At 41.0% G+C, this 16,660-nt stretch overlaps 1 protein-coding gene across 2 annotated transcripts in view; it reads left to right on the top strand.

Moving 5' to 3' along the window:
- The window catches only part of PIAS1 (protein inhibitor of activated STAT 1), a 146,536-nt gene extending 132,937 nt beyond the window's left edge, over positions 1-13,599 (top strand). For both annotated transcript variants that reach the window (XM_049777847.1, XM_049777848.1), the window contains exons 10-14: positions 813-943; positions 1,702-1,882; positions 7,758-7,900; positions 9,869-9,906; positions 11,284-13,599. In XM_049777847.1, coding sequence (XP_049633804.1) covers positions 813-943; positions 1,702-1,882; positions 7,758-7,900; positions 9,869-9,906; positions 11,284-11,577 — 787 coding nt within the window. In that variant the 3' untranslated portion in view covers positions 11,578-13,599. The remainder of the gene's footprint in view (positions 1-812; positions 944-1,701; positions 1,883-7,757; positions 7,901-9,868; positions 9,907-11,283) is intronic.
- The last annotated feature ends 3,061 nt before the right edge of the window (positions 13,600-16,660 follow it).

Genomic DNA, 16,660 nt, shown 5'->3' with positions numbered 1-16,660 from the left:
TTTTCTTTGTGGGATTGTGACAATACCCTGTGATGCTCAGATACTGCCTGTGCTTGAGAGGGTGACGTCTGGAAGTGCTGTGAAGAAAGGGCCATGCAGATTTAGAAATCTAGCCTGATCCTCCACTGTGTGGAGCATGCACTAAATCCATTGACTCTCTCTTGGACCCTCCAAATTGATATATATATTTTTTTCTTTCAATTTCACTTAACATTCTAACCAAATATTTGGCCATTTGCACATTTCAAAACATATTTATCAAGGAGACAATACTTGCATATATATGCTTATTTTATTACATAAAATATTGGACCTTATAAACATAATATGTAAAAAAGAAAAATTTCCTTCTTGTCACCTTTCTGAGGTAATTGAGACAGGATCATATTTAATGGCAGAGTTTTCCTGGTTGCTAGTTTTCCCCTATTATTGAACATTTTTGGAAACCTCAGTTTTCATGCTTACATGGTCTCTCTCCTTACGTGAGAATCAGAACTTAACTTTTGTTTGTTTGTTATTGAGCCGCCATAAGCAATGCTCATGGTTTACTTCTGACTCTCTACTCAGGGATCACTCTTGGTAGGCTCAGGGAACCATATGGGTACCAAGGATTGGGCCTGGGTTGGCTGCATGCAAAGAAAGCTCTATTATCTCTCCAGTCCCAAGAATTTAAACTTTGCCTATTGAACCCTTAGTTTTGAGAATAAAGGTAATGTTACTGTTCTTCTCACGTATATCTGAATAAAGCATAGAAAGTCTGAATTTTTTTATTAAGAGTTTGATATTCAAAGAACACAAATTGTTTTTTATAGCTTGTTCATGGAAATCCTAAAATACTGTACAGATTGTGATGAAATACAGTTTAAGGAAGATGGCTCATGGGCACCAATGAGATCAAAAAAGGAAGTGCAGGAAGTTTCTGCCTCTTACAATGGAGTTGACGGTGAGTGTTAGTTTTCCTACAAGGTATGGCAAGATCCTGCTGTTGTAAAAACCTTTTTTCATTGTTGAAATAAAAATTTTAGTTCAAAAAGTACTTTGCAGCTTATGAACAGTTCTGTAGCACATTTTAAACTATCCATTACATTTTCAGAAGTAGAAGCCTTACTTCAAATTCACTGTTTTGCTCCACTCTTAACATTTTTCTCGTATAAGATTTCAGAGCATCATTATCTCGTAAGTCATTTGTGAAGACAAGTTTTTGAATTTTTAACAAGTTTTGTACAGATGTGTAAACATTTCTTTATTTGGCCATTCTCTTTTTCGTCTCTTAATTTATTTATTTTTTGCTGGTAGGACAATGACTTTTTTTTTTAAATGTTACCAAGTGTGTCAGGTATTGTCATTCTCTACCTTCAAGCTAGTTTTATTATGAGTGTCATTTGTTCTATTTCAGACTTTTTTTTTTTTGGTTTTGGGGCCATACCATTAGCGCTCAGGAGTTACTCATAGCTTTGCACTCAGAAATCGCTCGTGGCAGTTTGGTGGATCATATGGGATGCTGGGAATTGAACCCAGGACCATCCTGGGTTGGCTGCTTGCAAGGCAAATGCCCTACCGCTGTGCTCTCTCTCTAGCTCCTAGACTTTTGCCTTTTTTTAGGAAAAGAGATCCCTTCACAACCAATACTAAATCATCAAAACCTGCTGAGAACGGGTTTGATGCTGGTTTCATAGTTTACATTTTCCTCATTCCACACAGGGTGTTTAAGTTCCACATTGGAGCACCAGGTCACTTCTCATCACCAGTCCTCAAATAAAAATAAGAAAGTCGAAGTGATTGACCTCACCATCGACAGCTCATCTGATGAAGAGGAGGAGGAGCCATCTGCCAAGAGGACATGTCCTTCTCTGTCACCCACCTCACCACTGAGTAATAAAGGGTAAGCCCTTCAAAGACAGGTGCTGTGAAAGACAATTTTGCAAATAGAATGAAAAGATTTGTCAAATATAGCGATTCTTAAGGATTGCTATTTTTCTCAGGTTTTGTTAATCCTGAAGGGATAGGTTGTTAAGAGGGATGTATGTGGCTGCTGGAAAAAGAAGTCTGAGATGACAGGCATATTCATCATAAAAACTGCAGTGGTTTCCCACATTCCCCATTAGTGTCAGATCACTAATGATTATGCTGACTACTGAATTCCTGAAACACTGTTGTCTTCTCTATGGGAGCTACAAAGTGAGCAAATACTCTCCCATCCACTTAACATAGTGTAGGCCCTCAAACTATGACCCACGGGCCACATATTGTATTTGTATCTGTTTTGTTTCTTCATTGCAAAATAAGATATATGCAGTGTGCATAAGAATTCGTTCATAAGTTTTGTTTTTACTATAGTCAGACCCTCCAATGGTCTGTGGGACAGTGAACTGGCCCCATTTAAAAAGTTTGAGGACCCCTGGTATAGGGGATGGTTTAAAAAACAAAATAGAGGGGCCGGAGAGATAGCATGGAGGTGAGGCGTTTGCCTTTCATGCAGAAGGTCATTGGTTCGAATTCCGGCGCCCCATATGGCCCCCTGAGCACTGCTGGGTGTGACCCAAAAACCAAAAATAAATAAATAAAATAAAATAAAATAAAAAACAAAATAGCTATGGAGCTAGAACAATGGTACAGAAGATAGGGTATTTGCCTTACATGGAGACACCCTGGATTCAATCCCATTGGATGCCTCAAGTGACACCAGGAGTAATTCCTGACCATAGAGCTAAGAATAAGGAGCATTTCGGCTTGTGTCCTAAAAACTAAACTAAACTAAACTAAACTAAACCAAAATGGCAGCTGAGTTTAGTGGGGCTCTTAGGCAGACTGTTGGCATGATGAGACACGTCCAAGATTCTTAGCAAAAAAACTGCTTCATCAAGGCACAGTTATACCATACTAAAGGTAAATCTAGTAATAGACTTTCCCTCCTTCTAGGTGTGGGAATTATATGTCTTGATGTGACTGAATAGAGGTTATTCTAAATAATCTTTTTCCAGGGGTGGAGCAGTAGTGCAGTAGGTAGGGTACTTGCTGCACATGCCACTGACCCAGTTCCATCTCCAATATACCATCTGGTTCCTGTATCCACAAGGAATGATCCCTGAGCACGGAGCCAGGAGTAAGTCTTGAGCACTGCCACGTATGGCCCAGAGATGACAACAACAAAAATCTCCTTTCAGCATAGAACCCAGATGAAGAAAAGTATGAGAAACAAAGTCCAGAGAACCATATTGTTGGTCATTTCAGTCTGTAGGAAGTAAAATACTACACCAACAGCAAGTAGTTTCCCCTCTTGCAGTCATAGCATTTTCAGATTTGATTTTCTTTAAAATTTAAACACCTGAGGCCACAGGGATTGCTCAAGTGGTAAAGCATATGCCTGGCATGCCGGCCCTGAGTTTGCTATCGGGGGCCCTGAGTTTGCTCTCGGGCACCACTTTGTTTGTACTTTTCCTTCAGACTTCTCCTGGTGTAGGCAACCCTGGTGGCCTCTCTGTACCTTAAGAATACAAGATATCGGGGCTAGAGAGAGGTCACCAGGTGAGGTGCTTGCCTTGCACGTGGCCTGTGTGTTCTCTCGAGCCCTGCCGGGAGTGATCGTTGAGCACAGACCGAGCCAGGAGTAAACACTAAGGACCACTGTGTATGACCCAAAAGCAAAGACCAAGAAATTAGAATATATACCTGAGTATATTTGTGATTATATATTTGTGTATTTGTGGAAAACAAGATGGCAGCAGTGAAGGAACGATGGTCAGAGGCTCCTTTCAGAACCAGAAGAGTCTAAAATATTATATTCCACGGGCTCATGTTTTCACCCTGCTTTATCTTAGCTCACAAAGAGGAGTAAAGACTCTGAAATTAGACATATCTAGCCATTAAAATCATTATTCTAAACAAAATGACTATTAGGACCTGAGGAGGTAGCTCAGTAGCTGAACCCTTGATTTGCAGCATGAGTTCTCTCCCACGTGCCCAGTGAGATTTTGGCGGCACACTGTACTCAGTTTGCAAGCCCCCGAGTCATCAAGGCACTCGTGGCGATGAGGTTAGAACATTAAATTTGGGGCTAGAGTAATAGCACAGTGGTAGGGCATTTGCCTTGAACACTGCCAACCCAGGACAGACCTGAGTTTGATTCTTGGCATCCCATATGGTCCTGCAAGCCTGCCAGGAGGGATTTTTGAGCACAGAGCCTGGAGTAACCCCTGAGCACTGCCGGGTATGACCCAAAAACAAAAAAACCCTAAAAGCCACTAAATTTTATGAGTATTTCAGCACTAGTTCCACTTTACTGTTTTATTTCCTGTTGTATGTCCTTTTGCTTTTAACTTGTGCTAACATTGGTTCACAAGAGTGTTGCTTAGGATTGCTGTGTTCTGTGCCTTGGCCATCACCCAAATGCCAGTGTCCTTTCTTCCCTTCTAGGACATCGAGTTGAGTCATCAGGGCTTCTATATCTGTTGCCATGGAACATTGTCTCTGCTTTTAGCTTTGCTTCTTTATATCCTACTGAGCGTGAGATCATTTGGTATTTGTCTTTCTCCGACTTTGTGCAACATGACCCCTTCAGTTCCCTCCGTATTCCAGCAAACTATAAGGCTTTATCTTCTTCTTCTCTTAAGTAGTGTTCCACTTTGTTCACTCATCTGTCAAACACCTGGGATGTGTCCCATTACTGTAAGGAGCAGTGCTGTACACATAATTTTACACATCATTTTGAACTTGTGTTTTTGTGTCTTTGGGTAGGTACCGGTACCTATAAGTGGAACTGCGGGATAATGCGGTCGTTTTAATTTTGGGAGACATCTGCTCACTGTTGCCAAAGAGCCTAAATCAATTTACACTTCCACAAGAGTGGATGCAGGTTCCTTATCCACTCCCCTCCCACTTGCTCTGGTTGTTTCTGGCCTTTATGATAAAAGCCATTCTCACTAATTGAGATGATGATATCTCATTGTTGTTTTGATTTGTATTTCCTTGATAGTGATGATACAAATTTTCTCTTATGCCAGTTGGTGGTTTGTATGTCTCTTTGGTGGAGCATCTGCTGACCTATTTTCTCCCTGATTTATTCATTAGAAGGTTAATATTAGTCATCTATATGAATCCTATGCAGTTATCTCACTGTCAGATCATACTTTTTCCTTGAAAGAAACTTGAAGTGTTGAGAAATAAAAAGTTCCTGTGCTTGGGGGTGGGGGGAGTTGTTGTTGTTTGTTTTGGAGCCATACCCAGCAATGCTCAGTGGTTACTACTGGCTCTGCACTCTGAAATTATTCTGTCATGGCTTGAGGGACAATATGAGATACCAAGGGTTAAAATGAGTCAGTTTTGTGCAAAGTGAGTGCCTTACCCGCTGTACGATTTCTCCAGCCCTAAAAGTTCTTTAAATATTTATTTTGCTATTTCTCAAACAAAAGAAAAAATGTGTGTTATGTTTATAAAATTAAATTAGATGTATTAAGTACTTCCTGATCTTCGTAGTGGCTAATTGAACCCAGATATAGTATAGGAAAATGCCAGATCTTTGTTTCAGATAAAAACAAGCAATCTCAAAGTTTATTACTTTATTGGAAAGGAAACATCATATTCAGTAGTCAGTGGATAGAAACCTAAATCCAGCTTATATATTTGTTATACAGTATAGACATGGAGGCACAGTTTTGGAATATCATCACGAAATTGAAAGAAGAGGAATTAAAAGGATTTGAGCTACTGAAAGTTTAATAATCATTTGGAAATTTTGTTTGCTGTTTGGTATACCAAGATGATTTTTAGAGGCTAGCGTTCCAGTAGCTTTCTTTTTGTAATCCCTTAGGCATTGTCAGAAGAGACAGCTAATGGAAAATGGCACTTTTTATAGATCTGAGGTTTAATTAAGCTTCCATTAGGTGAAAAAATTTATGAGGTGGTTGAGTGTTTTTTATGCTTCATATCCCATTCATAAAAATGTGGTGATTTTAACTGGAAGTCTATTCTTGGACATCTAACCCTAGCATCTTTTGATGTATTGTTACCACTGAAAATTGTATCTCAATATTCTAAGTTCTCTACATGAAAATTTAAAAGCAAAAGACAGCTTCATCATCCCTTCCCTTTATTTTCTGTAATATAATGTAAATTAAAGTTTCTTGCGTGATAGGCGTGTCAAACCCATTTTGGGTTATTTTGGGGGGCCACACCTGGCTCTGCACTCAGAAATTGCTTCTGGCAGGCTCGGGGAACCATATGGGATGCTGGAAATGGAACCAGGGTCCATCCAGGATTGGCCACATGCAAGGCAAATGCCCTACCACTGTGTCCAGGCCTTAAAAACATCTTGATTCTTGTCTTTTTCTCCTCTCCTTGCTGCTTCCCTTTTGGTTAAGAATAAAAGAGAAGCTAGAGGGCCAGACAAATAGTATAGTTGTTAAGGCTCTTGCCTAGCATCAGCTATGGCCATAACCCTGGGTCAAACCTTGGTATTACATATGGTCCCCAGGCCCTCCAAGTATCCCTGGGTGTTGCCCTGGAGGGTCCCGGAGCACCATTTGGGAGGTGCCTCCCCCCACAAAAAAAAATTTTAAAAATAGTACTAATGAAAGATTTAGAGTGGGAGAGATCTCCAAGGACTCGAGAGTGTATGCTTTACATGCAGGAGCCTGGATCCACCTGGTCTCTTGAGTATTTCTGGGAACAACCCAGGATTCTGAGCTAGGAGCAACTCGCAGGCAACACCATGTGTGGCCCAAAAACATCAAAACAAAAAGAATAAATAAAATTTAAAAAATTAGGTCTATTCTAGTTAAACTTTTCTCTTGGTTCTTTGAGAGTTCATCTTTCCCCCACTACCTTTTATTGTTCTCCCTTTAAAAATTCTACTACCTCTGGGCTGGAGCTATAGATATAGCACAGCAGGTTTTGCCCATTCTCTTCTATGTCGTTTTCCTTGCATGCGACCGACCCAGGTTTGATCCCCTGTATCCCATATGATCTCCCTAGCCTGCCAGGAGAAATTTCTGAAAGTAGAGCCCAGAATAACCCCTGAGCACTGCTGGGTGTGGCCCCAAACTTCCCCTCAACTAAAAAAAAAATCCTACCACCTCCTTCTTTGCATATGGTCTTGTTTCCTGCCTTTACTCAATAGGCCTTTATGCAAACAATGTTACTTTACTATGCTGGACACAGGCACTGGATAAAGATCAACAAGACCTTTTTTTTTTTTTTTTTTTTTTTTTTACTTTACAAAGCATACAAGTCTGGGAGCCATCTGTTAGCTTCTAACTCCCAGGTTGTTCCAGCCCCCCAGTTGTGTGTATGCTTTGTGTTTATTCTTCTTTGTTTTTGTGTGTGTGTGTGTGTGTGTTTTTTTTTGTTTGTTTTTTTTTGCAAGTACCTACTTATATGTTTTGCTAGCCGTTATTCCCACTGCTTGGATTTTTACTATTTTTAGAATGGCATCTGCTTAGGAAGCGTTCAGTCATCTTCTAGGGAAGTGGCTTGGCCTTGCCTTCTCCCTCCAAACATTTTGAACACGTTGGTAATAATATGCCTTAGCTTATCATTTGTGCATGTGAGACATCATTACATCCATCTATCCGTCCATCTATCTCTCCTGATAGCCTCTGAGGAATGCTATGAAGTATACAAATTATTTCTAAATTTGTTTTGCTTGTCTTCGTTTTATTTCCAGAAGCAAAACTTGGAGCGCATTTTGAGGCCTAGTCCTTTTGTTAATTTTAGAAGTTCATGTGCCTCATTGAGACCCTGTCACCTTTTCCTTCTTGCAGTATATTGAGTCTTCCACATCAAGCGTCTCCAGTGTCCCGCACCCCCAGCCTCCCTGCTGTGGACACAAGCTATATCAACACCTCCCTCATCCAGGACTACAGGCACCCATTCCACATGACACCCATGCCTTATGACCTACAAGGTGAGTCATCGTGGGGTCTTGGATCTGCGTGGGCTTCGTCTGGGTGAATCTAAGGAAGCAGCGATAAGATCTGGAATGTGGGAACTGGGAGACGAATGATCTTAAGTGAGAACAGAATCAGTTCTTTGTCTATCACCAGTGGGAAAACTAGTTCATTGTGGACTAGGTTTATGAGCTTAAGGTAGACTGACTACAGGTAGAGGTATTGAATGGCCACATTTCACTACTTCCAGACCTGTTCTTTTGTGCTTATCCTAATGTTGTGCAACAGTAACTGTTCTGTAGAATACTTGTGATTCTAAATTGAGGCATGGGTAAGTTTTAACTATTTTTCCAGTGGGCCTAATCACTCGCATAGATTTTTTGGGAGCCAGGTTTATATGTGGTCCGGCAGTAGCGCATATGTCAAACCTGGATTCCTTCCGTCATTGCAAAGAAATTGAAGAAATTATTTTCTTATTTGTCCTCATGTAGCTGCCATGGAATAATTTTTGTTTTATTCATATCACTTACCATTTAAGGATCTTTCTTTTTACAAAAATAAAAAGTTTGGGCCAGAGAGATGGTACTGCAAGTAAGATGTTTGCCAACCTGGGTTCTGTCCCCAGCACTCCATACAATCCCCAAGCACCTTCAGGAGTGACTATAGATCCAGAAGTGAGCCCTGAGCACCACTGCATGTGAGCAATGGTGAACAACAACAAAAGCAAGTGTACTCATTGTAGGAAATTTGATAGAACATAAGATGGAATTTTCTCTGTATTCCTCCACTTCCTGAAAACTCAGGGTTATTAGCAAATAAGAATAGCTTTATGACTTCTTAGAGCTTATTATGAAAACCTTATTTTAATTCTGTCCAGCGGAATTGTCTGTCATGAGGAAAAATAATACCGAATCTCTACTGGTGAGGAGAGTAGCCAATAACCAACCACACAAACATTTGAAATGTGGCTGGTATGATTAGAGAAGTGAGTTTTCTGTTTTCCTTAATTATGGCAAATGTAAGTAGCCACATGGTGTGGTTAGTGACCACTCTTGGACAATGCTACTGACCCCATTCCTCACTTAGCCCACGGCCAAACCCCACTATTAAAAGCCACAGCAGGCAGGGTCTTGTGTTCGTCTTTCTGGCAGAGAAGCGAATGTGTCGCCAAGGGCATTTCCATTGCTTTCATGTTCCCTGTACCTGCTGGTTGATTTCCCAAGTTTAGTTGTTGTAGTGAGGAATTTATTAATGTTGATCTGTTTACTCTTTGTCACACACCTCGTGGGGTGACCTGGAAAAGAATATGAATGGGAGGGGCAAGAGCAGTAGCACAACAGGGAGGGTGTTTGCCTCCCATGAGGCCTGCCCAGGTTCAATCTCTAGTAGCCCGTATGGTCTCCTGGCACCACTAGGAGTAATTCATTACTGAGTACAGAGCCAGTAGTAAATCTTGAGCATCACCCCCACCCCCTGGCAAAAAAAAAAAAAAAAAGTGAATTGTGGGTGGTAAGGACAGCCAGGGATCAGAGTAGCATGCTGCTTTTGTTGTGGCTACCACTCCATTAATCAGATACCCTGGGCGCTCCCAGGCTTGAAGCCAGGAAGAAAATCGGTGCTATAACTCGACTTTTTCAACTTTTAGTCCTCTTATGTACAACGTAAGGCCAACAGATAATGACAAACTTCTTGAGGTGCCAGTGAGAAGTAAATTAGAATAGCTATAAAGGTCGTTTCAGGGGTGTCTGTGAAAGTACTCTGTGAATAGTGTTCAGTGATTTCTCTGCTCCCACCAGTGGCAGGATTACAGGACCTGGTCCACCAGAAGGAATCTGGAGATGGGAGAAAGTTCAAGGCCATTTCTCTTGTTTTCATATAATTCTAAGGATGTTTAACATTAATATTTAATATTTACACTTTTTATATGTTGGACATTTGGGAGTGGGTTTATTTTTCCAAAACTAAAGTAACTTCTTCCTCCACAGGATTAGATTTCTTCCCTTTCTTATCAGGAGACAATCAGGTATGTTATTTTTAAAAATACTGTACTTTTCTTTGCACATTAAAATACCTTAAAGCATAATATGTAGTAGCTAGGGCGGGGAGATGATTGATTTTTTTTAGAAAATTCTAAATAGGGGGTCAGAGAGCTAGCATAGAGGTATAGCGTTTGCCTTGTATGCAGAAGGACAGTAGTTCGAATCCCAGCATTCCATATGGTCCCCCGAGCCTGCCAGGAGCTATCTCTGAGCATAGGGCCTGGAGTAATCCCTGAGCGTTGCTGGGTGTGACCCCCCCCCCCCCAAAAAGGAAATTCCAAATGGAAGACCGGAGCCTTAACACAGCAGTAAGGCATTTGCCTTGAACGCAGCCAACACAGGACAGACCTCTGTTTTAATCCCAGCATCCCACTTGGTCTCCCGAGCCTGTCAGGAATGACTTCTGAGCGCAGAGACAAGAGTAACCCCTGAGCACTGCCGGACGTGACCCAAAAAGCAAAAGAAAAAATTCTAAATGAGCTGGAGAGATAGGTGGTAGCAGCAAATAAGGTGCTTGCCTTACAGCTGACCTGGGTTCCATGTCCAAAAATCCATGTGGTCCCAAACCCCACCAGAAGGGATTCCTGAGTGCACAGCCAAAAATAAGCCCTGAGTGCCACTGGGTGTGACCCCAAAAGCCCCACCCCCAATAATCTGAGCTGGAACAGAGGATAACATGCTTGCCTTATATACAGCCAAGTCTTGATTGATTCACAACACTACATGCTGGGCGTAAGCACCACCACGGGTTATTATTCCCAAGCACAGAGGCAGACTGAGACCCGATAAGACCTAAGGACAGCTTGGAGTAACCAGAGAAAGAAAGAGAGAGGAGAGAGAAGAAAAGATGGAAAGGAGAGGAGAGGGAAGAGACTTTTGCTTTAGCTGTGCCTGAATATCAACTAAGAGCTGCGACTCTATTGTATCTTTATTTTTTTGTTTTGTTTTGTTTTTTTGGGTCACACCCGGAGGCGCTCAGGGTTACTCCTGGCTCTGCACTCAGAAATCGCTTCTGGCTGGCTCGGGGGACCATATGGGATACCGGGATTTGAACCACCGTCCATCCTGGGTTGGCTGCGTGCAAGGCAAATGCCCTACCACATTGCTATCTCTCCAGCCCGTCTATTGTCTTTTTAGAAGTATAAAACAAAAAAGTTCACCTCTTTCCCCAGTTCACTATCTCAAGATCATTGATCCGATCCCTAAGGAGTCTACTTGTTTTTGCACATTGTCTTTATTGAATATCTTGGAAGCAGCAGCACTTGGGAGTGTATCAGATGGGGGTGGTGGGTGCGCTTGGCTTTGCTGGAGAAAATGCTCTCCTCCTGAATGAATTTGTCTTTTCTTCTTCCCCTCCCCAGCATTATAACACCTCCCTTCTTGCTGCTGCAGCCGCAGCAGTCTCGGATGACCAAGACCTCTTGCACTCGTCCCGCTTTTTCCCATATGCCTCCTCACAGATGTTTCTGGATCAGTTGAGCGCAGGAGGCGGCACCTCCTTGCCGGCCACCAATGGCAGCAGTAGCGGCAGCAACAGCAGCCTCGTGTCATCCAACAGCTTGCGGGAAGGCCACAGCCACACGGTGGCCAGCAGGAGCGGCGCAGACAGTGCGTCCATCTTTGGCATCATCCCGGACATCATCTCCTTGGACTGACACCCGCACTGCGGCCCCCATTCCACCCCACCCCAAAGGAAGAGAACTTGGCAGAAAGAAGAGAACTTAGCTGCGCTTGCTCTGACTCTGTTAGAGAAGTATACATGCGTGTTTTTTTTTCCTTTTTTTAGGGAAAAAATTAAAAGAAATGTACAGAGAACAAAACTATATTTTCAGTTTTACTTTTGTATATAAATCTAAGACTGCCTGTCTGATAAAAAAAACACTTGTTTAAAAAAAAAAGAGGAAAAACAACAAAAAAAGGAAAGAAAAGAAAAAAAAGACAAAAACAAATACCCACAAACCACCTTCAGTTCATTTTTTCTGGATTCTGAAGATTTTTCTGTTTGTTTGTTTCATCATTTGTCCTATGGTTTTGGTTTTATTTTACTTCAATGGCATTATTTTATTTGCAATAACAAAAAAGGAATTGCATGTATGAAGTTTTAAATTGTGGGCTTTTCTTTGTTGTGGGGAGGGGGTGGGGATAGTTTTAATTTCCTTTTTCTAAAAATGAACAGCCTTGGATTCTGTTGGTGTGTGTGCATATTTTATTCAGCCTTAAGTTATGAATCTCCTCTGTCCCACAGCATCCCCTCTGTATTTGCAGGACATAGCTTGTGAGCGTGCGTGTTTTCCGTGTGCGTGTCTGTATTTTTCTGTCCTTCCTGTTTCTTCTCCCCCGAGTTTGCATTCAGTTGATAAATCAGTTGCTTGCTTTTCTCAAAGTGCTTTGAAGGTCTTGAATTTACCTATAAGCATCCTTTGAACTCTTACAGTTGCATGTTCTCCATTACATATATCCTCTCTTATTTGCTAGATTTCCCCCCAAGAATATGTTTTAGAGACTGGAGTCAAGCTCTTTGGGTAAGGATTAGGCTTAGCATACCTGTGAATAATACACTTTAGTCTAGTTCTTTATTCCTAATTTGGACTGCCAGTATTACATATTGAAACCAAGTCTGTGAAGACCTACTCTTGTTGCCCAAAGGGTAACAAGTTTTCATGTCAGATCTCTGTACCAGTAGGAAGTATGCATAGCTTAGAAATCCCTGTTTGGGTGTCCTGTGCAGCTGACAGGTTGAGTCACCTCCAGAAAAACAAGTCAGTTGTCCTAAAATAAAGGCTGTTTGGAAAGTTCATCCCACCACACATGTTAATCTGTGGAAAGTTCCTACTATCTGATCAACAGTTGACATTAAAATGGGCTTAATCCTTAGTCATTTTAACTCTGGTTCTGAGTACTCTTATGTTTTGAGCCTAAATCTTGTTTTGTTTTTGTTTTTGTTTTGCCTTTCAAGACAAGCATGACATAGGAAAGCCATTTTTGTTATGTTTTAACCCATGGATCAGTTTGATGTTTCTATTAGTAATGGAGCATGTAAATAAATATATTGGAACTTTCCCAGGAGATGACAGAAGGCCGAAGGGGAGGAATAATGGTTCTTACATGTGTTCCAAAATTCCTGTCAGAGGAATTACATTCTTCGGGTAATGCTTGAAGGTGTAGATAAGAATTTTGGGTGGATTGGGCATTTTAGCAGGTTTAAGTAACAGAAAAGATGAAAAGTTATGATGGTTATCCATTTTCCAGACTGGAGTTTCATATCATAATTGTTTATGTTCTCAGAGTTGATAATGGACCACCTTTGTGTGTAAAATTGCTTTTAAACCTTACAATGGTAACAAAGTGACCTGCTTTCATCCAGGTAGAATTCAAGATGACTGTATATTCAGTTGTATTATAAAATTAATAACTCACATGTGTGCGATATCTAAAAGTAATATGTTTTTACAGCATCTCTCTGCCACTAAATTGTTAACTTGAATTTTGAAAAACAAGTTGGTGTTGATATGTATATGTGTGCGTGTATATATATGTATTTATAGAAAAATGTGTGTGAGTGACAGTGAGTTATATGGTCTTCCCTACGCATGTGTATTCCACAGAGACAGCTGAGTACTAGTCACTTCCAAACAATTTGCAATAAAATAATTTCCATTGTCGGTTAAAACAGGAAATAGTTAAGTCTTTTAATGAATTTGGTGTTATAGTAAGTAAACACTGAGAACTTTCATTGCCGTACTAACTTAGGCTAATATCTAATAAGTATATTAATTTGTGACTAAATTCAGATTGGAATAGAATTAAATAAATCATGGGGAGTTGCTTATCTCACACTGTAAGAGAAAACATTTCTATTAACGACCTAAAAATAAAATAGAAGGGACCGGAGAGATAGCACAGCAGTAGGGCGTTTGCCTTACAAGCAGCCGACCCAGGACCAACTCAGCATCCCATCTGGTCCCCCGTCCCTGCCAGGAGCAATTTCTGAGCAGAGAGCCAGGAGTAACCCCTGAGCGCCGCCGGATGTGGCCCAAAAAACAAAAAAAAAAGATAAAATAGAACTGTTTTCTTTGAATTAATTTTTTTCTTTTTCATCATAATTACTAGTGATCTCAAAATTCTGATCAATAACTGTGTATGATTATGATGCTGAATTACCAACTCTTTGAATGATCTAGTGGAGAGCCCATCCCTCTGCTTTCCGGAGCCCAGTTTGGAGAGGGTACCCTGCATTCGACCAGTCTAAGGAAAGGACACAGACAAATGTCCACCGAAGGGCCAGAGTGTTAGGACAAGGGGTAGGGCACTTGCCTGCTCACTTGATTGGATCTGACCAACTCGACTTGGATCTCTGGTATTCCATTTGGTCCTCTGAGCACCATCAGGAGTAATTCCTGAGTGCAGAGTCAGGAATGTTCCTAAACATCATCGTTTGTACCCTGATGATGTTCAGAGGTACTGTACAGATGTGCCTCCCCCAGTAAAACAAAACAACATATCTCTCTGCCTAACGGCTGTCCCCCATGGGAGAAACTGACCAGTCATTTATCTTTTTGTTTTAGTTCATTCTCTTCTTGAGTCTGTCACCTTTGTTGGCATCCCTAAATGTTGCATTAGTGGTAGCTCTCTATTGGTTTCCAGGCAGACTTGCACGATCTCTTTAAATTTAATCGTCACACAACACATTCATTTCTTCTAAGTTAAAAGCACATGTGCTCTTAGCCCGCACTCACTCCCTTACCCCTGCCACCATCTACAGCTGACTAAGGACAAATGGCAGTTCTCAATTCTGAAACAAGGTGGCATGGCAGATGTTTGTATTTCTATATAGATGTGTGTGAGTGCGTATAGGTATACGCACGCACAGTGTTGGTAGCACAGCTTTCACTGGGTTGAAGTTTCAATTGATGGGCATTATTCCACACATCTTTCTGAAACAACATGAATCTAGCATGCCATGCTTTGTTTGGATGGTTTGTGCTAAGCATTCAACTTTTTCTTTTCTTATAGACTTTGTCACAATTCAGTATTATAACTGACTTGGGAAAAATGAAGTGACACTTCTGAATATGTGGTTACTTGGCAGAGTTCTTTGTTTTGTTTTGTTTTTGGTCATCTGAAAGTGAGTGAAGATATACCCCAATTTTAAAATAATTGTGGAAACCCTTTATTAAAAAAATGTTTCCATTATAAATGCATATAACACTTTTTTTAAGAGCTTCAGGACTTTAAAGCACATTTGGAATTAATTTAGTAAGAATTTTGTTTTGTCTATATATGTTGAATACTGTGTTGTTGGGTTTTTTTTTTTTTTAATTAAAACACACATACACGGGGCCGGGCGGTGGCGCTCGAGGTAAGGTGCCTGCCTTACCTGCGCTAGCCTAGGAGACGGACCGCGGTTCGATCCCCCGGCGTCCCATATGGTCCCCCAAGCCAGGAGCGACTTCTGAGCGCATAGCCAGGAGTAACCCCTGAGCGTCACCGGGTGTGGCCCAAAAACCAAAAAAAAAAAAAAAACAAAAAAACACACATACACACACATACAAAGCTTAGATTTCAGAAAGCTAGCAGGAATAGCTGGTGGTCCCAGAGTGTGCTGCTGCTAACTGTTTAACAAAGGGGAAATGTAAATAAACAGATATAAGATTTACCATAAATTCCATGAACTTAAATCTGTGATTCATTGCCTTAAAACTTTATCTTAGGATTTCCATATAGCATGCCAAACCAGTAAATGGCTTTTAAAAATGTATAGTAGACCAATGTCAGTTTGTATAAAGTACCAAGTGAAAATATTTATTACATGCATTGGAAAAAAATTGTTTACCTATTGAATGTTACTTGTTTATGTAGAGCTCTTTAGATGTAATAAAAGAAAAGCCTTCAGTTAATTTGTCTTCTGTAAAAGTACACTGCTGGGCCCAAGGGAGATACAATGCTGATGAAGAAATGCTAATGCTTTCTACTTCCAAAGCATCCTTCATGCCAAGCTTTCAAAGCCTGATAGGTATCTGCTTTGAGGTAAGTAAGGAAGCCTTCCTTTTCTGTTCTTTCTGAAATACTGTTAGCTCAAAATGAATGGGAGCAACTGTGTCATTGTGAATCTCTTTCATAATCTGTATTGAGAGTGCCAAGACTAGTATAAACAATACTAGTCCACCCACTGAGCTTGTGGAGTGAGTATGTAAAACCAGGGCCTGGGGTCTTGCTGAATGCAGGCAGCAATCTTCAATCCTCCATCTGGGGTCTTAGCTTCTCCTTCTAAGGGGTCTTAGCTCCTCCAGCTGGGATCTTAACTCCTTCCTCTGGAGTTTTAGCTCCTCCATCTGGGATCTTAACTCCTTTGTCTGGGATTTTAGCTCCTCCATCTGGGGGTCTTAGCCCCTCCATCTGGGATCCTAGCTACTTGCTACTTTCTATCAGGCCCCTTAGGGACTCCATGGCAGAGAAAATGGGCCCAGGTCTCTGACTACACCATTTGCATATTTTTCAGGCAAATTAGATCAATAAAAACGTGTGTTCACGGTATATAAAAGGAAATGAGTGGAAACAGAAAGAACATGTCTGACATTGAGACAGGTGGGTTGGAGATTGGAGATGGGAAACAGTAAATTGACTGGAGAAATTGGACACTTGTGAGTGGACAAGTGTTGGAAATTTGTATGACTGAAACTCAAACCAGCAACAACTTTTTGACAGTGATACAACATAAAAAAAAATTTTTAGGGGCCG

The sequence above is a fragment of the Suncus etruscus genome, chromosome 1 (genome assembly GCF_024139225.1).
Source record: "Suncus etruscus isolate mSunEtr1 chromosome 1, mSunEtr1.pri.cur, whole genome shotgun sequence".
Classification (NCBI taxonomy): Eukaryota; Metazoa; Chordata; class Mammalia; order Eulipotyphla; family Soricidae; genus Suncus; species Suncus etruscus.
The sequence above is the reverse complement of the archived record's forward strand: the minus strand, read 5'-3'. Positions and strand labels throughout refer to the sequence as shown.